The 22,859-nt window shown below is 36.6% G+C and overlaps 3 protein-coding genes across 4 annotated transcripts; 1 reads left to right on the top strand and 2 right to left on the bottom strand.

Moving 5' to 3' along the window:
- Positions 1-2,287: 2,287 nt before the first annotated feature.
- On the bottom strand, positions 2,288-10,360 carry elovl7a (ELOVL fatty acid elongase 7a). 2 transcript variants are annotated; one of them, XM_058784724.1, is made up of 8 exons: positions 10,120-10,360; positions 6,800-6,882; positions 5,747-5,937; positions 4,709-4,789; positions 4,376-4,432; positions 3,795-3,900; positions 3,574-3,710; positions 2,288-3,255 (listed from the first exon to the last, which is right to left on the bottom strand). In XM_058784724.1, the coding sequence occupies exons 2-8, from the start codon at positions 6,861-6,863 to the stop codon at positions 3,025-3,027; spliced, it is 867 nt and encodes a 288-aa protein (XP_058640707.1). In that variant the 5' UTR covers positions 6,864-6,882; positions 10,120-10,360; the 3' UTR covers positions 2,288-3,024. The 2 variants fall into 2 exon arrangements, with proteins under 2 accessions (XP_058640707.1, XP_058640706.1); XM_058784723.1 differs by having other exon boundaries at positions 2,289-3,255; positions 10,165-10,359.
- Positions 10,361-10,564: 204 nt separating this feature from the next.
- Positions 10,565-20,753, bottom strand: ercc8 (excision repair cross-complementation group 8). The gene is made up of 13 exons (XM_058785427.1): positions 20,682-20,753; positions 19,785-19,838; positions 19,357-19,452; positions 19,117-19,218; positions 18,868-18,991; positions 16,843-16,924; positions 15,321-15,389; positions 14,585-14,651; positions 13,876-13,979; positions 12,961-13,085; positions 12,399-12,596; positions 12,123-12,218; positions 10,565-11,172 (listed from the first exon to the last, which is right to left on the bottom strand). The coding sequence occupies exons 1-13, from the start codon at positions 20,714-20,716 to the stop codon at positions 11,110-11,112; spliced, it is 1,215 nt and encodes a 404-aa protein (XP_058641410.1). The 5' UTR covers positions 20,717-20,753; the 3' UTR covers positions 10,565-11,109.
- Positions 19,869-22,577, top strand: ndufaf2 (NADH:ubiquinone oxidoreductase complex assembly factor 2). Its single transcript, XM_058785428.1, has 4 exons — positions 19,869-20,384; positions 20,707-20,796; positions 21,095-21,135; positions 21,277-22,577. The coding sequence occupies exons 1-4, from the start codon at positions 20,270-20,272 to the stop codon at positions 21,520-21,522; spliced, it is 492 nt and encodes a 163-aa protein (XP_058641411.1). The 5' UTR covers positions 19,869-20,269; the 3' UTR covers positions 21,523-22,577.
- The last annotated feature ends 282 nt before the right edge of the window (positions 22,578-22,859 follow it).

Genomic DNA, 22,859 nt, shown 5'->3' on the forward strand with positions numbered 1-22,859 from the left:
GAGATGGAAGCTCGCAGCCTGGTTGGGTGAGACTCTCCGGCCGCAGGGTGGAAAAGGTAAGTTGTCTAGCTGGGAGGCTCTGCCAGTGTTCAACAAGCTGTGAAGATTCACGGTGTCAGATAGGTGGGCCTCGCCAAGCGTGGACTTGAAAAGGTAAGTTCTTTAAAATGTCTGGAAGGCTCGCACCAATTTATGTGAAAATTTTTTTTTTTTTTTTTTATATTACCCGATTAGCATCTGGTGGGCTGATTTAATGTGGAACTGGTTTATTCTGATATAGCTTTGGAAAGCTTCTGAAGACCATCTTCCTAGGGTTTGGATCTGTTGTTTGGTGAGGCCTTTCTGGGCTGCTGATGTTGCTGCCCGATGCGAAAGGAATGGCTGGAAAATTTTTGCTGAAATGCCTGCCGATAGCAGGACTGATTTAAGATGTTTTTGGAACCAGAAGCGACTGGCAGGTTTTTGGCCTCGCCTAAGAATAGAGGTTCGAGAGGGATTTGGCCTGGGAAATCCTAGAGCAGAGGTACTCGAGGACAGCTTGGTAGGTTGGATGGGAGAAGAGAGATTGAAGATGTAAATGAAATGACCTCTTAACTTGATCGGTTTTACTTTGTTTGATCCGAAAAGAAATGGTTTCGCTATCAAGAATTGTTAGGTCTGAGATGGTGGGGTTGATGACCGGATCGAATTTAGAGGAGATGGTTAGCTCTGAGCATCTCAAAAACCCGAAGAAGGCTAAAATGAACATGGCATCGAGTGTCCGGGCGGTATTATGGGGCTGGTAATTTGTGCGGAGGGAGTGGATACATTTGGTGAGGATGTCTAATGTAATGGGTAGTCTCGAATCGGGACGAGTCGGCCGGGATCGTTGGATTCCTCTGATCAACATGGAGGTTTGAGAATTGCTAATTTCGGGTGAGGGAGCGCCGTACATGAGTTTATGAAAAAATTGGATGCCGCTTATGTAACTTTTGATGGAATTGATTTGGAGGCCTTTGATGCTGTTGAGAAAAGAGATAAATGAGGTTATTGAGAGTAGAGAAAAATCTGGAAATGGCATGTTGTAAGAGAGGTGGAATGACTTAAAGCATCTCCATGCTGTTACGTATGATTGGAGTGTTCTGGGAGAGACAGCCTGGAGGATGGTGTCGAGTGAATCTTCAAGGAGAGGTTTTAATGGGTGGTTTACGGAAATATTAATTCTGAATATGGAGGTACTGGGGTTGGATTTTGGTCCGCCTCTGGAGCCAGCATCCTGAATTTCTGCTAAAATCTGTGCTCGGATGTTGTGAGCTACTTGTGGGGGTTCCGTGGCGATGGCGTTTGGGGGGACAGGCATGGGTGTGGCGGTGAAGAGTGAGTATGATGGTTTCGCTTGGAGGAGAGCGTTGTAGGGGCTGGAGGCGGAGCTGTGTTTGGCAGCTCGTGCGTGGCGTTTGCCTGGGCTGCGATCCCTGAGCTGGAAGGAGTAGGCTGTGGGACTGAATGGGGAGGCCACAGCGGCCAAGCGCTTGCTTGAGCTGTAATCCCCGGGCCGAAGGGGGCGGGCTGCGGGGCTGAATGCGGCTGCCCGTGCGGCCAAACACGTGCTTGGGCTGCGGGCCCTGAGCTGAGAGAGGCCGGTGGCGGGGCTGTGTAAGCCGGCCATTGCGGCCAAGCGCTTGCTTGGACTGAGGGCTCTGCGCTGAGAGAGGTGGGCATCGGGGCCGAGACTGGTGGCGGAGGCGGCCAGACGCCCGCTTGAGTGGTGGGCCTCGGTATCGCTGAGGAGGAGCCGCGACGGAAAGCTGGGCGCCGCCGAACCTCGCCGGGCCTTGCATCAACCGAATCCGGGGCACGGCCTTGGCTTGCTGATGGCCTAGTGCCGTTGTTTGATGTTCTTCGGGAGCTAATCTTGGAGCTGGAAGAAGGTGGGGGAGTCCGGCGAGGCGTGACCGTAAGTTTACTGCAATGTTTAACAGCCTTTTGGGTTGGGGTGGTTTTAGGAGAGAGATTACTTGGTTTGAGGTTCTTGTATAAATCATATAATTCCGCTTTGGTGAACTTGCGTGGGGCCTGGATGTCGGAGTTGGTCAGTGCCTGCCTCAGACTTGCCACTGTCCATTTTTCTATAGGTGGAAATGCTGGCCTAGTAGACCGATAGGAAGACGCCGGGAATCGGCTGGGGTTCTCGCCGGAGAAGGCGAGTGTGTGCCTGGGCGTTTTGGAAGGCGAGTGGCTGAGCAGTCGAAGGCCGCCCGCGAGAAGGAGCCTGGGGCTCGATTGCATTGCTTGGCAGGGAAGTAGTGGTCCTGGAGCCGGTTGGCTGTGGTGATGCGGCCGGGAGAGATGGAGTCATCTCCTGACGAGGAATATTCACTGTGAGACATTGTGAACACAACAGACGGGTGAACCAGATGCTGATTAGCCGTCAAATGAAAGGAGGTATGTCAGCTGTATTTGTACCCTTGTGTTGATTAGCCTGATGGCGTACCACTTGTGTCTAATTAGGCTAAGTATCTGACGTGCTCCTCCCGAACTTTGTTAATAAAACATCATATCTTTCCAGACAGTTCTGCTTTTTATGAAGGAAGAGGAAAAAAGTTGCCAACACTTCTTTCATCTTATTTACAGATACAGCCAAAAACAGGGACGTAAACATATAAATACATAACAAATGGTGTCTAAAATGGCAATAAAAATGATGTGACTGACACGAGTGAGGAGCTGGGAGGCTTCTGACTCTCTGACTCACATCTCATTAAATAGGAAGGAAACACGTCAGTACGCAAAAAACAATGAGGAAAATGAGGAGAAACAGGAGCAGCCCACAGGGCAATGACCCAGAGTTCAACTCAAATGCCCAGCTGAGGGTAAAAGGCAAGATCCAGCCCAGGCTGCAACACACAGTCTGTACAGTAACGTTTTTCCCCAGGGCATCAAGATAAATGTTATGGTGTACATATAAATAGTCTTATAAAAATGTAGCCAAAAGGCAGTTTTAGGTAGATTGTCACTGCTGATTGGTTAATCACACTGCACCAGTTATTTTTTCTTGTGGTGTATGTCATTGTTGTTCTGTTGCATGGTTGTGTTTTGCAGGCCTTTAGGAAGCCTTTTGCCTTTTGTGTATGCATGGTACCAGAAGTTGAGGAAGAGGAGGAGGAAGAGGATACCATACAGACCAATGATGTAGATGAATACAGGATACAGGTAGGGACAGTCTTTCATGAAGAAGTACTGGCTAATATGTAAGGTTACGATGACAAACTGGATCTGAAAAGAGAGAGTGCAAACAAAAATAAAAGTGTGTCAAATCCAACTCAAATCAGTCTAGTTGGTAGAATGAATGGCAAAACATTACATGGGACATTTAAAACCAGCTCTAAATGACAGTGAGAGAATGTCAGTCCAAAAACAAAGAAGAAAAAATTATTTAAAAATAAATAAAATTAAATGAAACTACAAAAATAAAAATACAGAAATATATAAAAATAAAATCGATTAATTAATAAATAAATATTTACTCTACTCAGATCATATCAGTGATCAAGAAACAGCATTAAAAGGAAATTAAAATGTTGTAATACATACAAGCTGTATTGAAGTCAAATGCTTCTTCCACCATAAAAACTTCTGGTAGGTAGGGCCCAGAGCTGACAATCCATAGTATGTATACATGATGACATGAACGATGCAGTTTAGAAGGGCGTGAAATGTCCCCAAACCACCTGCAACATCAAACCAAACAGACGTCTATAGGAAATTCATCTTTTGTGTGTATTCATGCAATTGTAGAGGATACAAATCCCTGCCTGGAGAAAACCGGACTCCAAACCACCAAGTGAAAGGCATGATGGAATGATGGTAGACATGTAGGAAGGTCACCTGATTGCGCTTTTTCCTCAGAACAAAGAAAACCTGTGCAGAAAAGGCAGAGAAGACCCAGTGTTAACATCCGTTTTGTGCGATCTGATCACATGGACAGCACTAAATACTGTATAAGTGTAAAAAAGGGTGTAAAACGGCTGCAATCTATATTGTAATTTGAAGTTTCAGTGAAAACCCAACGCAACCGCTCCATTTCTGTTACTTACTGACAGATGAGTCAACATAATTTTCTGTGGTAACTGCTAACTTCTCTATAAGAAAGCAATCACCTCAGGCAACAGACACTAAAATGCTCTCTTCCATCTTTCCACCTAACCACTTAACAGGAGTTTTGTCTGTGACTCACAATACCACTATTTCTTCCATTTTTCATAACCTGAGAGAACGCTAATATTGCTGACTGACAGTGCGTCAAAGATGTGACAGACAACTAGCTGCTTCCTGCCAAACTGTAGTATTTTAGATGTAACAAAACCCAAGGTAATAAATATGAAACATTACTTACTGTGTCCAACAACTCAATAAACTTGGAGAAGTAATAGAGCCAGCAAGTCCATGCCATCTGGATACAGAGAAACGTAGATTAAGCACAAATGCCCAACAAACTATTAAATACAAAACCTGTTATTTAAACTAAACCAAACTTGAATGAATCACTAAATTCATCAGATATACAGATACAATGCATTACTCAGGACCATTCAGACTAAGCAATGCACTGACTGCTGTGTATCATTTAATTCAAGTGAAATCAACCACATCCAAGCAAAACACCTAAACCTGGAGCCAGGTTACAAGCTTCACAAAGCAGGTAAGGCAACATTTCTTCTGCTCTCACCCTCATGGCTTTTGGCGATCGAGAGTAGTCTACTAGATCACAGCCGAATGAATACCCTGTTCCCCAGCCTGACATCACAAACTGCAGAAAAGAAATTCATCATTGGTCATTTAATCTGGAGATGAAATAAATGGTGCATTTACCAAAGAACAGATAATGCAAGAAACCCATGTTTACATATATTACATTTTGATTTACACATTAACTACATGCACCAACAAAGTGCAAGTCAAGTGGAATAATGACCAAAAAATGGTGAGTCAATTGCGTTTTACTTAAAGTTTGTTATTTACTAAAAGGAACACAGATTAGGGTTTTTTGGTGAATTATGTACACCAATTATGCTAATAAACCAACAATGTGTAAGACTGGCATGTAAATGCACTTAATAACTGTTGATATACACATTTTGTAGGATCCTACACCACATTATGTACAATTATATAGTGAAACCTCTGTTTAAAGAAATTAACCCACCCTCATGACATACATTCTTCTATAAAAAAGAAAGCTCATATTCTGCAGAATGTCTACGCTGTTTTTTTTTACCCATACAGTTAAAAAAAAAAAAACAGCAATTCATACCACCAATTTGGCTAACACAAAAAGCTCTAAAGATTTTCACCAATAATACTTTTCAGTTTGTTCTACATGCTTCAGAAGTCTTGAAGTATAGCAAAAGTTTCTCGTGTAGTGACTGGCAGTATGAATCACATCCACTTAAATTGTACGTAAAAGAGCTGCTTCAGACATTTTGCAGAACATCATCTTTTGTGATCCAAGACAATCATACAAGTTTATAACAAGGATGAGTAAATTGTAATTTTTTTTGGTCAACTGAAGCAGACACTGATATGAGTAAACTCATTCTAGCCATTTACACATTAACTTAATGTGTGACCTGCATGAAACTAACAGTGAAATGATAACATAACTCAATGGAATCTAACAAAACACGTTCATAAAAACGCGTCTGTGTAAACTCCCGAGTAAAACACAATAACAGGTTTGCCTGCTAGCAAACAGAAACAGATTTACCTCATAACACATGTAAAGAGAATAAGCCACAACGCTGAAATTATAGATGATGAGGACCCGCTTCAGATCAAATGGCTTCCTGTTCTCCATTAACCTGGGCCCCAGTGATATCACAAAGTAGATGTAAAATGCAATAATAACTGTTTGGGGCAGCGGCGAGGACATGAGCAGCCAGTCTTCTGTCCTGGGGTCTGAAATCACATTATAAGAATATCCGAACTACATTGTGTCTCCATGCACAGTAACATCTATAGTAACTTCATTAGATTGTGCATTAATCTATATTTGACACTGATCTTTTTGTGCACCATAATTCTCTGAGATCAATAAAATATAGTAATGAATGAGAAATGATTACATTTCAACAATATTAGGAACAGAATCAGTTGAGATCCACAAAGTCAGCCATTTAATTAAACATGCACTGAAATAATGATTGCTGGGTACAACAGTACCAGCCCACTTTTTCAGCAGCATTAGTTCTGGAAGCATTTATGCAATAGGGATTTTTTAAAAGTCTTTGTTAAATAGCGATAAGCGATGATCCAAACCTACCATTGTTAAAAATGATGCTGAAACATAAAACTACTGATTCAAAGATGTAAATTATGTATAAAGAAACAATATATTTTACATTTATTGCAAAATATGCTTATATATGCACAAATACTAAAAAGTGTAATAAAGAGCACACACTCAATTATGTGGGTGGGTGCTAAAAAGTTATTTCTCTGATTGATGGAGATTTCATGAGTAATTTTCACCAGGAATTCCACTTTTAAACATGATTATTTAAAAAATAAGATGAAATAATGTGGCCTGATGGCTTCAACAAAAACATATTACCATCATTTATCAAACTCATAGACAGCAGGTCTGTCTTTAATGCTTTTTAAGTTATAGTTTAAAAAATAAATCTGTTCCCTTACAGAGAAAATAATGCACGTTTTACTTCCGAGACCTGACTGCTGCACCCTATGGGAGTTAATGAGGTTTCATTGTGTGCATTTTTACGTTAATATTTTAATTTTCTGATGTCAGAAACCTTCTTACCTGCATCTTTCATCCACTTGTCATACAGCTGTGCAGCTGTAGATGTGAACTCACGGAACACCATCACTGCCAATGGTCAGAGCCTAAGGTCACAAACACAAAGTGTACATGTGATGAATGACTTGTTTAGTGCATTTAAAAGAAACCCATCCCACCAAGTCATTTAACTTAAATGCCACATTATTCAGACTGAATTTATAATTAAACAATCTTGAATTACACCTTCACAGTACTATTCCCTTAATGAAAGTATGACATGCCGTGATGTAGAACCTAAATGCTCTAAAATAAAGCAAGAACGACTCATGTATGGTGGCACTATGAAACGTTGTATTGTGGTAAGAAAACACAAGAAGTTAAAATCAGCAGTTGGGCCATCCTCCAGCAAACTCAGAGCTGAACAAGAGGGCGAGTGTTGGGACACAATGGTAAGCAGTCAGTGTATGTTCAGGACAGGACAGCCCATAAAACCATGGGGTGGATAAACGAAGATATGCAGAGTGCAGAGAACAATGTACAGTAATATACCAGAAAACAGCTGAACTCAGAGATGCATACAATGGAGACACTTAGTTGTTCTCTACATGATACCATTACCAGAAAAGTGCATTTAAATTTCATTATTCTATAATGAACATACATGTCTATGACTTTGTATTAGGGGCGCTCATTTTATTCATTAAAGTCAAATAAGGACTGGATCTGCAAAAAATACTTCCAAGATCTGCATCAATTTATAGCAAATAAAATTTCCAGCTATTATTGCAAATTAAAAACCTAACACGTTATTTGTATTTGTATCTTCTTTTTGCAACAAAAAAATAAATAATTACATATAAAATGTTGCATAAAACTGAACTGTTTTATAGGATAACGTTTTCCCTGGTATCTATGCATACAGTCCACACAAATAAAAATAACATAAAATGTGTGTTAAATAACAGGTTACTTTAAGCTGAAGGGCCCTAATTTAAAAAAAAAAAAAACACACTAACTCGCTATCTGTACATTAATTTTGCCATTGTTCTAGTGAAGCAACCACCAAAACTTTTTTTCCTCCCTTCAACACACACTTTAATGTTTGAAGAGAAACTAATCCAACATGTGTTTCAGGGCATACTGGTCCAATTATCTGGAGAGAGTTGCTTGCCTAGATACTGTAATCTTTAATACAAGCTTCGACATGCCTGTTGCCATGAGACAGACAAGTTGCAGGTGTGAGAGGAGGACACTACCTTCCCTCCACACAAGTGCATTCAACACTGGGTGCCAACAGCTTAATCCAAAAATAATATCTGAAGTGTTATGATGTTTGAGTGTGGTAAATGCTCTGTTGGCTTAGAGTCTTTCCATAGCCATAGGCAGAATTCCTCGTTGGTGAATTTTCAGCAATTAATAAATACCGGGAAAATAAGTTAAATTATCTGGATCACGAAAAAGTTGATTTATGACGCCAGAAATTTTTAATATTGGCCATGCAAATGAACAAGTTCAATTCCAGTGCTGGATTCAGCTGAAATATAGTCTGGCTCTAAAAATCTGTGCATGTGTGTGAATATATTACACTCTTTAATGACTCTAAATTTAAATAATAGTTGTGTAACCATTAAGAAAAAGATCATTAAAACACTTTCTCTGAACTAGCAGGCTTTTGTGCACATAGGTGTTACGTACCTATAAGCAGAGCTGGGCAGAATACTTTACAAATTGTAATTCATTACTGATTCCAGATTACATGACAAAAATTGCAATCAGTAACAATCAATTACATTACATATTTTAGGTAATATAATCAGATTACTTTTTTGATTACTTCTGACCTAACTCATTTATCACATTGATTAAAAAAATAATAATCTTGTACCATAATGATGTAAAAATACAAAGTGTGAGAAAATATGTTCCTTTCATTGTAATTAACAACATGAAGTGCATTAAACATTATATTACATCAAGGTTTCCCAAACTGGGGTTCGTAAAGGAACTGCAGGGGGTTTGAGTTGAATGAAAGGCTAAAATGTAATTAAATCATAAAAATGTCAAATTAAAATAAATCATACACTCATCGTATGAAATATTTTGTTTACCTGCATGCGATATGACCATTAACCAATGTCAGAGAACCGTGAACATGCAAATGTGATACTTAATTATTAAAATATTTATTTTTAAATCTCAGGGGTACTTAAAGGGGTCACTGATTATGATTTCACTTTTTTAACTTTAGTGTGTAATGTTGCTGTTGGAGCATAAAAAACATCTGCAAAGTTACGATGCTCAAAGTTCAATGCAAAGGGAGATATTGTCTTTTACAGAATTGTTGATTGACCACCCCTTTAAAAGTAAATATATTAGGTGAAAGAGGTGACAAAAAGTTTGAGAATGTCTGCAAATAAGAAATAGTGCATTTTAATGAGTTTGAAAGACAAAAGCCTTTCAATAATACATAATAATACACGGTTACATTACCTACTGAGTGATAATTCAAATAAAAATGAATGTGTTCATCAGTAGTTGATGCAATGTTGAAACACTTCTTAAACCTGAAATGATTTTTGTAAATCAATCCTCTGTCACCACCTGAATAATGACTGATCTCTGTATGTCCACAAAACTGGAAGACTTTGTGTGTATATAAGCAGTAGATTATTTTAGAGAGGAACATCTAAAAGATTAAAAAAAAGAGGAATTAGAGAGAATCAATAAATGAATGATTTATTTCTATTGTGAGAATAATAGGCTATGTAATCATGTAATCCATAAAAAAGTAACTGTAGTCTGATTACCAGTATTTTAAAATGTAATTTACTCTAATAACAAGTACTTCATTTTTGGAATCTAATTACGTAATCCAGATTACATGTAATAAATTACTAGCCAACCCAGCTCTGCCTATAAGGTATAAACATATTTAAAACTAAAATATCAAAATACATGCTTGTTACAAACAAACAAAAATAAATAAGTAAATAAATACAAAAACATTAAGTATTTTAAATATATTGTATATTATTTTGTGTACACCCAACTGCTTTTGAGATTCAGTTATGCACAAATTATTTTTTAAAGTCTGAAATAACTAAAATATAAATACATATCAAGTGCCACCTGTTACTTTGTTCAGTAATGAAAACATTACTGTGATGGAACACTGTGAAATAAACAGTTTACATTAAATGACTCAAAATGTTAAGCGGAAATAATGGAATTATCTCCAAGTGTTCTAACAGGGAAGACAGAATCTCCTCATCATTACAAGAAATCAACATATCACATATGGACTTCACAAAAGAATGCAGGTGCGCGTGCACCTGTCTTACCGTGAAAAAACAGACAAAAGTTCAGATATGTAATTTCACGCGCACCTCGAGATCCTCCCGTTCTGCGTTCAACAGGACGCTCGTCTTCTGCCTCTCGGCCAGGTAAAGTAGTTTAAAAAGTAAAAGCTAATAGTTTGACCACACGACCTCCATCAATCACTCTTTCAGACGCCGGAGGTTCCGTCTTCACTGAGAGGAGCGGGCGGTGGGCGGAGACGTTCACCTGATTCCGGGACTGACGGCTCTGATTGGTCAAATGTCGCATCAGGACTCGAAATACCTACACGCCATTGGTTGCATGACTCCCATCTAATAAAGAGATGTATGAGATCAAAAGTATTGTGCCAAATATAAATATAATATACAAAACAAAAAAAAAGCATTGTGCCAAATAATTGCGACAGATTAGTGATGTCACAATATATTGATTTATAAAATGTTCCAAAACTTCCTTTATTTTTCAAGTTAGAAAGACAAAACAAAAACAGACAACAGTATTGGTATTAGCATAAAATCCACAGTACAAAAGATACAGTGTCAGCATGGATCTTTTTCTAACTACATTCAATGTTTAAAGCTCAAAAATAAAGCGTAAACAGTTTGCTGATCATCCCACAGATGTAAAAACAAATAGGTTCAGCATAATCATAAAGTTTTTATTTTATTTATTTATTTTTACACTAAATCATGATATTTATTTGTTCTAAAGATATGAGAACTTGTAGTCCACATCTAGGTCAAATGCAAATCCCATAGAAGTGAAGCTCAAGACACAAGCTCAAGACGATGTCAAACTTAAAATTCACAGGCAAATCAGTAGGTGACTACCAATGGAGGTACTCGCCACCCAGGAGTCTTTTTTATTTACAGTGATTTTATATACACCCATCAATGCAATATTCAACTGAATGCAGTAAGAGCACCTCTGAGGGAATGTACATAGTGGTTTATTTGGATATTAGAAAACAGAGCAATGAGTTCCTTGTTCTGTCAGTCTTCATCGCTGCTCCAGGCATCTTCAAAAGCAGGATTGATAGCAGCTTGTGTTCTACCCTGTAAAAATATGCATCCAGAATATTCAAAAACATTAAACATTTAATCATTAATAAGCCTGCACAATTCAGTGATGTTTAATTATAGCTTAGATGATACAGTTGCATATAAAAGTTTATGAAATTGCAGCTGTTATGGAATTCCAGCTATTATTGCAAAAAAAAAAAACTTGCAAAAATTTTAAAGAAAATAGAAATATTTTTGTGTGACACTTTGAAAAAAAATGGTGAAAATATTTAGAATTAATATTTTTAAACCTAAAAAGTTTTCAAATATTTTTCTCAAACCACAAATAATAATAATACCAAGAAAAATTAATAATAATAATAAACAAAAATGTTCAATTTATAAATGAAAATAAAAATGTATATATTGTTGTGTAATTATTAAAGGTCTTTCAAATACATGACTAAAAATAAAACTTATATCACTAAGCCATGTAATAGCTAAAAGCAAATATGTGTATATCAGTGATACAGTAATACAATGTGATTATTAAAATGAGTACCATATTTTTTTTGCCAGAAAAACTGGTAGAGCAGTATGTTAAACACAAAACATTGAGTGACTGATAAACTACAAGCCGTCAAGATGTGACTCCAGCTAACATGCACATCTCATGTATACCATGACTGATAGCAACTGCATCCGAACACATGCCATAATGGGCATAGTTTTTGTCAGGTCATCTGATCTAATCGATGGGCTAAGAGACATAAGCAAGGTTGCAAAATGTGTTTACGTGAGCACAAATTTGGATTCACTTTCTGCCTCACCTAGCCCAAACCTGCAGATCTGTAAAGATATAAACAGCTGATCCACAGCGCATTGTATTTTTCATTAAGGTGCACCATTAATACAATCAACCTCAGATTTTTAAATAAGAGCCAGTGAAAATACACAGTATGTTTCATATGTTTCATGTTTCAAAATGTCTCAAACTGTTTTACCCTTTTAGAGTTGGTTTCATCATCCTCAATGTTAGGCTGTCTCAGTGCTGGGACCCAGGCCAGGACGTTACAGTCTTTACCTCCACTGTACAGCTCCTAAAAATGCACCCCACAGATTCACAGTCATTAATGAGTCTTTGAGCTAATACAGAGCTCATTAAATAATTGCAAGACCTCAGAAGCTTTAAATTGTTTTACTTAAATGGTATACTTTTAGCTTGTTTGGTTTATTAGTAAAGACTAAACAATTAAGCAAGTCATCAGGATCAACATTACCTGATAGTCTGGGTGGAACTCACAGCAGTCTACGTTATTATAATGTCCCCTCAACATAGTGATCAGTTCTCCTGAGTGAAGCCCATACACCGCTACTGAACTGCCACATGGCACAAACACAAACTCCGGACTGCAGCCCCTCGATACGGTAAATTTGAGGCCTTTGCGACTCTCATTCACGACTTTCCCATAGTTCACCTGTTAATGAGAAATAAGGATTTCTTAGCAACAAATGAACAGCTTAGTTAGCAGATAAAAAAAATATATGCGTCGCCATTTTTTTAAAGAACATATTTCTTGTCATTAATAAATAAAGTGTTTAGGAAAACATGTGAGTGTCTTCAGATGATTGCATCTTGTTTTCATGCCTGGCAACATTCTGTCTCAGTTGCTTTTGGAACAAACTCTTTTGACCCACAGAAGGTCAGTAACACTCTTGAAAGTAGACATTCCTTTTGTTGCATGAACATAGGCTCAAAATGTAATTATTGATACTCTTTACAAAACAGTAAAGAAGATTAGGTAATAAGAAATTCTTCAAACAAGCCTAACTGCTACTCACTAATGTGTTTTCCCCTGTGGCACTGTTCCACAGGCGCATGCGATCATCTGTCCCAGTAGTGATGAGATGAAGTCCGTCAGCTGTGAAGCACAATCCATTCACTCGCCCATTGTGTGCTGTGTTCACTGGAAGAAAAGTAACATATTATATTAAATATTTTATTTTTAGCGCTGTCAAATAGATTAATCATGATTAATAGCATTCAAAATAAAAGTTTGTGTTTACATAATATATGTGTACTGTGTATATTTATATATAAATACACACATGTATATGTATATGTTTGAGAAACATTTACATGTATACATAAATTATATTTAAATATATATATTTCAATACATACATGTGTGTGTATTTATATATACATATAAATATACTGTACACAGTATACACACACACATATTTTACGTAAACAAACTTTTATTTTGGATGCGATTAATCATGATTAATCGAGTCCTATATACTGTATATAATATATAACTGTATAAATAATTAATATAATAAATAAGAAATATATTTGGATTGTTTTTTTTTATATATTTATAATACATAATATTGATATATTATATTATTTGTACTACATTAGTGTACTAAACTGACTGTGTGTGTGTGTGTGTGTTCATTTGATTTTGCTTTGATTTCTGTGACAGAAGAAATTATACATACATACATATACACATTAATTCTTATGCACTATTTAGGTAGCAATATTCATTCACATAAATGCATTTTCTAGAATGCACACAGTCAATTATATTTCCAGTACGGCTTCATGAACTACCTCTCAAATGCATTTCAGTTCAAATTTAACTGATTACAACAGATTCATGGTGCAGTTAATTTTCCCGAAGTTATCATGTAAAGATTAAAACACATTTATCCTCATGAGGTTTGATGAAACAAGTGTGATTTCACCTGCTTCAGATGAGGCCTTGGATTTGTCCCCATTGTGCTGGTCCAAAGTAAAAAGACTCCCCGAGGCTCTTCTCACATCCCAGACACGAACTCTACTGTCAGTGCTGATGGGAAATCCATTGCACAAGAGTTACTAGCAATAATGCAAGATAAATAAATCTCCTACAGATGGTGAGGTCAGATTCAGAACTGGCCTTTAAACAAGTTTGATCCCTCTGTTTATGTAATGCTAACATAATCATTCTTTTGCCCACCTAAATTAAGCAATCATCAGCAATCTCGTTTGGGAATTAGATGCCAAACAAAACACATGCCAAAATGCCTGAAAGTCTTCCTACAATCAGTTTCTTCCTAGAACTTTATGTGCTTAGTTCAAATTTTGATCTCAGTTTACTTGTAAAACAGATTTAGCAAAAAATCTTGCAGAAGGCTGACACACAACTCTGTTTTCTTAATTTTCTAGGCATGAAGGACAGTTTCAAAATTCCCCGGTGGCTAATTATCTCACTCTCATTCACTCACATTACGCAAACAGCAGGTGAGCGCTGAATCTTTTGAAAAGACTGATAACATTATGCATACTGCATGTGACTTGATTATATAAAAAACTAAATTTACCATAAAGAATCCTCAATAGTTAAAAAACAGCATCACATAGCACAAGATGTGGCTGTTTATTGTTATGGCAGCAAATGAAAGAAGTGCTTACCTGGCGGTGGCCAGGATGTGCTCATATCGTGGAGACCATCTCACTGAGAGGATCTCGCCCCTGTGACCTGCCAGGGTAAACTTGTTTTTATGATAACTGACACTTTGGCCAACTCTCAATATTTGTACACTACCGCTCAAAAGTTTGAGGTCAAATACTTAATACATTTATTCAGCAAGGACACACTGAATTGATCAAATGCGACACTAAAGTAACATTAATAATGTTACAAAAGAGTTCTATCTCAAATAAATGCTGCTTGTTTGAACTTTGCATTTATCAATGTATCCTGAAAAAAAGAAAGTATCAATTTCCACAAAAATATTAAGCAGCACAATCGTTTTCAACATTGATATACAGAGATAAGAGTGTTCTTGAACACCAAATCAGCATATTATGATGATTTCTGAAGGATCACGTGACACTGAATGACTGCTGAAAATTCAGCTTTGCATCACAATATTAAATACAAATATTTTAAATTATAACAGTATTTCACAATAATATTGTTTTAATGCACTTTACAAAATCTTACCAACCGCAAATATTTGAATGGTAGTGTAAATCTTGCATTGTGGTATCTGAGATGAACAGAAAAATCTGGGAAAATTGCTGCTAATATGGCCAGGATATAATAACCCATGTCTGTTCAAAACATTTGAGCTTTGGCTTTTAAAAGCGTACAATATCCCTCCACCAGGGCTGTCTCCATTCAGAAACAACTGGCATTACTCACCCTGAAGGATGTGGATGCGGGACCCAGACTTCAGATCACAAAGCTGCACTTTGGGGTCTTTGGTACCAACTGCCAACACAGAGCACAATAGAGCCGAGTGAGAAGAATAACACAACAGCTCAGACACACTGTTATTGTAGGAGCTCTGAACCCAGTGTTAAGGGCAACACACTGAACACACCAATATGTGTTTGTGGCAAGTAATTGCACAATATTTTGTTATTTTATAAGATTTATGTACTGGAATACAAATGATAAACTTGTGAGAAAATGTTGAATATAATTTTTTTTTTAAATGATTCTGATTAAGCAGTAGCAAGAAAAAGTATGTGAGATGTCAGATTTTCTGGCATAAATTGGTTATAAAAATTGACCAGATTTTTAACTAAGTCACAATAAACATACAAATACACTGTAAAAAAAAGAAAAAAAAAAAGAAAAAGTTCAGCCAACTTAAAATTTTAAGGCAACCAGCGTCAGCAGATTTTTGAGTTTGCTCAACTTATTTTTGTGGGAGATTCTCAAATTTTTGTTGTATAAACTTAAAACGACAAGTTGAGAAAACTCAAAAATCTGATGGTTGCCTTAAAATTTTTAAGTTGGCTCAACTTTTTTTTTTTTTTTACGGTGTAGTTTACTTAAATAATAATGCTTAATCACATTTACATTTTAATGGATTCCAGTAACTGGAAACCTTGGAGGTGTTAGTCAGAGCTGTCAGGCCAAATTTATCAGAAATTTTTATGTGAACCATGCCTCAAACACAAGAGAACTCAGAACACCCAAAATTAATAATGTCTGACATGCATTAAGTTGGAAACAGGTGTGAAAATCTGTAAAGGCCTTGATGTCACACTTGACGTAATATTTCTTGTAGCTGTAAAAATAATTTAGCGAAGACAAAAAGACTGATCATATGTACAAAAGTATGTATCAGGGAAGATCCTAACTTCTGATAAATATTACATTATAGAGAAGGTTGCATTTGGCTCTTCAGCATATAATCATGTCACTTCTTATTATACTATGGAAGATTATTAAGAAAAAGTCTTCTTAAAAAAAGTTTGTTTTTTTCCTGAAAAATGGAAGTGGGGGAAAAATGAATTATGAGTTCATTGAAACAAGAAAAAAAAGAAAAAGAAAGATTAAGACAATAGGACATGGAGGCGTTCATAACCTGTCCTTCTTGATTAGTAGGATTCCTCACTTCTCATATCTAAAGCAGGAATTGTTTCACTGTCTCCGCATTTAATGATAATGATTATAAATAAAGATCCCTCAAATACTTCCACTTTACCTAAAGAATATTCTAGAGCAGATATGAGCATCTACCTAAAACATATATTTTAGGAATAAACTCTTTTTTTGAAGGCCACCTTAAGATGTAGAAGCTTTGAATGTGGTACTCTAAAGTTCTAAGGATTCTAAATTTTTTAACTGAATCAAATCAAAGAGTAATGAGTGCTCAGAAGTGCAAAAGAACAGTCAAATGCAGAAGATTTGGTTTGGTCAGAGAACACACCTGCTACAAGACTGTGCTTCTTGGCTATAGGAGACATGTGATGACAGTAGACATTACCATCAAACTGGAACTCCTCAGCTGGCTGAAATAAATAAATACATGAATAAATAAATAATATTCAGTGAAACTTAATGTGATTAAATAATATTTTTTTAACATTTCAAAAAGTGAAACTTTCATATATGTTAGATTCATTACATGTAAAGTAAAACATTTCAAAAGTTTTTGGTTTTAATTTTGATGATTAGAGCTTACAGCTCATGAAAGTCAAAAATCCAGTATCTCAAAATATTACAATATTTACATTTGAGTTTCATTAAATGACCATCCCTACAGTATAAATTCAAGGTATTTCTTGTTCTTTGAAACCACAATAATGGGGAAGACTGTTGACTTGGCAATGGTCCAGAAGACAATCATTGACACCCTCCACAAAGAGGGTAAGTCACAGAAGGTCATTACTGAAAGGTGTGGCCGTTCACAGAGTGCTGTATCAAAGCATATTAAATGCAAAGTTGAGTGGAAGGAAGAAATTGGGTAGGAAAAGGTGCACAAGCAACAGGGATGACTGCAAGCTTGAGAATACTGTCAAACAAAGCCGATTCAAACACTTGTGAGAGCTTCACAAGGAGTGGACTGAAGCTGGAGTCAGTGCATCAAGAGTCACCATGCTCAGACGTCTTCAGGAAAAGGGCTACCAAGTCACTTCTGAACCAGAGACAACGTCAGAAGCATCTTAACTGGGCTGTGGAGAAAAAGAACTGGACTGTTGCTCAGTGGTCCAAAGTCCTCTTTTCAGATAAATGTAACACTTTATGCTTCCATCTGCTGAAAAGCTTTATGGAGATGCTGATTTCCTTTTCCAGCAAGACTTTAGCACCTGCCCACAGTGCCAAAACCACTTGTGGTTTGCTGACCATGATATGGAATTTATGGGATATTTTCAAGAGAAAGATGAGAAACAGTCGATTCAACAATACAGACGAGCTGAAGGCTCAATAGTGGCCCCTCACTGCAGAACAAAGATCCAGGGGGCGGGGTTGGATCCACATCTAGGGGGTGGAGATGGGTAGGTTTAAGGGTGGAGTTGGGTGGGTTTAGGGATCAGGGGGTGGAGATAGGTAGGTTTAGGTAAATGTAAGGTGGGAGGAGTTGGATCTAGATCCAACCACACCCCCTGGATCTTGTGTTCTGCAGTGAGGACCATCTCCCACAGGCTGATCGCTTCCATGCCACACCTCACTGATGCTGGAATTTTTGTGCTAAAGGAGCCCCGACAAATTATTGAGTGCATAAATCAACATACTTTAAAGAACTTGAACTTTTCTGTTTTGCAAATCCTTTTTTTGATTGATCTTAGGAAATATTCTAATATTTTGAGATACTGGATTTTGGACTTTCATGAGCTGTTAAGCTCTAATGCTCTAATCATCAAAATTAAAACAAAAAAACTTTTGAAATGTTTTACTGTACATGTAATGAATCTAGAATATATGAAAGTTTCACTGTTTGAAATAAGTTACAAAAAATAATGAACTTTTTGACAATATTCTAATTTTTTGAGATGCACCTGTATACACCCATGTTAGATGTGCTTAAGGGAGCAGAAGGCATTGAATGTTGCTTGGGGACCATTCCTGTGTGTCAGTTACAATGCAAATACCAGATGAAGGGACAACAGATAAGGGACATTTGACACCACAGAAGAGCCACTGTTTGAGCAGATTGGTGGTTCCACAATGGCTTACTGCTTTCAGTTGTTAGATAATTTGCTAAATTACATTTGTGAAAAAACTGTGGGGACTTTGTGGACTGGGTAAAAGCAGGTGATCATGTATACTTATAGATTAGATTAGATTGAACATTGCTGTCATTGTGCAGGGACAGAGCAAATGAAATGCAGTTAGGAAGGAACTAACCAGAAGTGAAAATCGCAATATGTGGACATATATTCATACAATATTATAAATATAAGGAGAGGAAAAAATAAAATAAATAAAAATCAGAAATCTTGTAAACACACACCTTCAGAGTTTCCGTGTCCCAGACTTTCATGGTTTTGTCGAATGAACTGGATACAAACATACCAGTGTCATGCGGGTACCACTGCACTGTTTCAACGCTGAATTTATGTACATGCTGACTGGACCTTCACAGAAAAACAAAGATGTGAAAGCCACATATAACATGCAAACACACTTTAAAATCTGAAAATATCATACTACCATCTGGTGGTCACTGTATCACTGTGAACGAGAATGGAGTCATACTGACCTGCCCACTGTGGAGATTGCTTTGCAAGTGTATTGTGGTTTCTTGCTGTTGTTTTCCAAGTCATAGATCACAATTACGCCATCAGATCCACCTGACAACATACTGGAATGCAAACCAGGCCAGAAATTTGCTGTATTTACTATCTTGTTGTTGTTATATGGGGGTCATCACAAGAAAAGAATTGTGTGCTGCATACAATCATATACGTAAATGTGAATTCTATGGTTATAGTGCACTTACTATCTTCCATCAATAACCTCAATGTCCAGGGTGTTAATTCCATTGCCATGAATACGATCAACATCTCTGTTGTGGTTCAACTCCAGACTCAGCACCCTAAAGATACAGTATGGGAGATTGGGTTATGCCACTTTTTCAGTGACGATACATACATAAATAAATAATGCAGTTTACTAGTCCAAGATTCTCATCTATGCATTAATTATTCCAGCAAACATAAAATAATACTGTAATGTTAACATCATTACACAATACCAAAAAACAAATAGTGAAATGTGTTAATAGTTTAAAAAGTTTTTCCCCCCTATCTTTTGAACTTTTTTTTAATTTACTTGTTTGTTTTGTTTATCCTTTTGGTTGTATATGTATATCTTTAAAACCATTAAAGCTCTTCAAGAAGAAACCTCGGGGGGGAAATACAGCATTACCTTCTTGTAGACTCTGCACGTCTCAGACGAACTGGGTCGTCAAGCCCTGATTGCCTGGCATAAAGAAAACTCAGCATCGTTGTAGAGACATTGAAGCTTTTATGTTTATTTGGGTATAACACTGACTGTGTTGTCAGAGTGAAATAACCATAACATATGTCTGTTTAGAGTCTTTTACACAAGCTTTTGAGTGGCGATTTTTTAGCCTGTAAAACCGCGTTTTTAAACGAAACAAATTCATTCTGTACAACGCACTAAATGTAACGTTATATGATCTATTTCAGCTTTTAAATATGATTGTTGTGCACTTTGTTGAATAGGAGGCAGCCATGTTGTAACGTCTACAACGCGAACTCGGATTGGTCAGACCGGGACTAAGAACCAATCAGATGACAGTATTAATGCTAGGTAATCGTGTAACCTGCGACTCAAAGTAAATACGTGCATTAGGAGAGAATATATAAACAGATATTTAACTTATAGTGATGAGCCGTATTACCTCTCTGTTGCGAAGAACATTTGGAGTGGTAAAAGAGCATGTCGGCACAGATCATTTTGGAAATATATATTACAACATACCCGAGCAGAAGTCATGGACTGGTAGGTCATGCATAAGGCTTTGACGAGTAATCTTGACCTCTTTTTTAACCACTTTTGATACAAGTTTCTTAATATTAATGCAATATAATAACAATACAATAACAATACTGTTTATAAATTGATATTAATATTGAGAATTAGCCATATAAAGAAAATATGTTATCTAAATGCTTAAAATTGTAGCCATTCAGTACAATAAATACTTTTCAGTCATCTTCCAATCAAGCTAATTTTTTGGCCAATGGTTATAGATAACTTATCTTTTTTGTTTTGTTTAATTTGATAGTTTAAATAAACCTAATGCCTTGCTTGTCTTCCTCAGGACGGGTCATCCGGCCCAGACGCCTAGTAGAAGCAGCCAATCCAAAAGAGTTTGAGTACATGGAAGGAAACATTCCTTCTGAATGGGATGGTAATATAGAATACATTAATGAACAAATACTACTTTTTTTTTTTTTTACGATAATGTGAATGAATCCAACCAAAATGTCAGTCCAGATTGTTTCTATAACTGTCTAAACTAAAATTAACTGTTTGCATATTTGAAAACTGACCTTAGTAAAGAAGATATTCGTCGTAAGCCCATTATTAGATGTTTTATCATATTGTACTTTAAAATGTAAATGTTTTCATATATATTGTTATCAAATGATATATTAACTTAGTTCCTTGTTGTACATCATTATCTCTTGGCTTTTCTTTTCCCGTAGCTTGGCTCAGAGGCAGGCGGAAGCAGCCACCTACAATAGAGGTATTTTTGTGTCTGATTATATTGAGAGTTCCTATCAAGGCATTATATAATGTCTTTAAATGACAATTCTATAGCTAGCAATGTTGTAATAAACACATTATTGGGAGTGTCGTGTTAACACTTGTCTGTTGCCCTCTATAGGAGTTGCTACAAAACAAACGTTACAGGGAGCAGATCAAAATCAGGGCTATAGAGGCAGAGGAGAAGGATAAAGCCCTGCAGGCCAAAGAGTATGAGGAAGGTTTGGTGGCCCAACCTGTTCAGACTCAGGTCAAAGGTCATGCTTCTGCCACACAGTTTGGACAGACTGAAATCAGTGAGGACCCTGTAAGCACTGCCAACACATTCCAGCCTGGGTCCTGGACACCTCCAGCAAGCAAAAAATAGGTTTATTTGAAACTTCCTGTGCTGTCTTCAAGTAAATTTGCAATTTAAGTGAAATAGTAGTACTGCTGAATTTAACTGCATCTCAGAACGTGTTGATATATATTCAGTACTGGTTTTCTGGAGACAATTGAAAAACACTGCATGTAATGAATGGATAGCTTGCTATTATTTTTCAAGTTTAAAATAATATTTTACCCAGAAATTAAAAAATTCTGAAAATGTACACACCCTCAGGCCATCCAAGTTGGAGTTCTTCATCCAAACAGCTGATGAAAACATGACAATACAACATCGCAAAAGTCTTGTGAATTGAAAAGCTCAGCATTAAGATGTTTTTTTTTTTTAAATTACGAGTCCTCTATCCATAATATTGCCTTCTCCTTGTCAAAATCAGGAGCCAAAGCAGTTCTGAACATGTATGTCAGTCGATTTTGATGTGAGAGGATGACGGGATGGCCTTTAGGAAGCATTATTATTGATTCTAGACCTTAAAGTAAAAAACTTCAGTTAAAATGATGGATATTAACTTACAAACATGCAGCTTTTCACTTCACAAGACATTAAGTGATGGAATTAATGTATTAATAATTAATAAATTATGTGTATTATTATTTAGTTTTTCCTCTCATTCTCATGGAAACTATCACTGTAGACGATCAACTGGATAGTAATATAATGTAATGCTAAATTTCTCCAAATCTGTTCCGATGAAGAAACAAACTCATCTTAGTTGGCCTGAGGGTTAGTAAATTTTCATGTATGGATGAACCATTCCTTTAACATCACTGAAATGGATTGTAAAATGATGTAAAGAAAAAAAGATATGCTGCTAAGTTTCTGAGAGCTCTGCTTCAGGATTGTTTCAAAATCAATTCACCAAATTTTGTAGGACATTTTATGCATTCGGTATAATCGAAATTATATTTCAGATGTGCTAATAGCTGTCTTACCATATTGAAAATTATTAATGTCAGTAGAGACTAATTTAAAATTATTTCTGTCTATTTCCTTTTGCTCTTTATTTAGAAAGTGTGTGAATAAAAGTTGCAGCTGCACTTATGTTTATCCATAAGGGTTTCCAGTTAATTAGCTTAAACAAAACAGCCTGTTATGTTGCAAACTGGTATTTATTATTTATATGATAACACATAATTTATTATCATAATCATAAACACAGGCATTTTACATTTACTGCACTTTGTTATTCTTCTAGTTATTTGCCTTTAGTGGTTAATAAATCAAAAGTCTCATACATTCACAGGAAATAGTTGAATGTCTTTGCCATTGAAAAATAATGTGGATAAGATTCAAGAATACTGTAGTAATCACACAGACAT

The sequence above is a fragment of the Onychostoma macrolepis genome, chromosome 08 (genome assembly GCF_012432095.1).
Source record: "Onychostoma macrolepis isolate SWU-2019 chromosome 08, ASM1243209v1, whole genome shotgun sequence".
NCBI classification, from domain to species: Eukaryota; Metazoa; Chordata; class Actinopteri; order Cypriniformes; family Cyprinidae; genus Onychostoma; species Onychostoma macrolepis.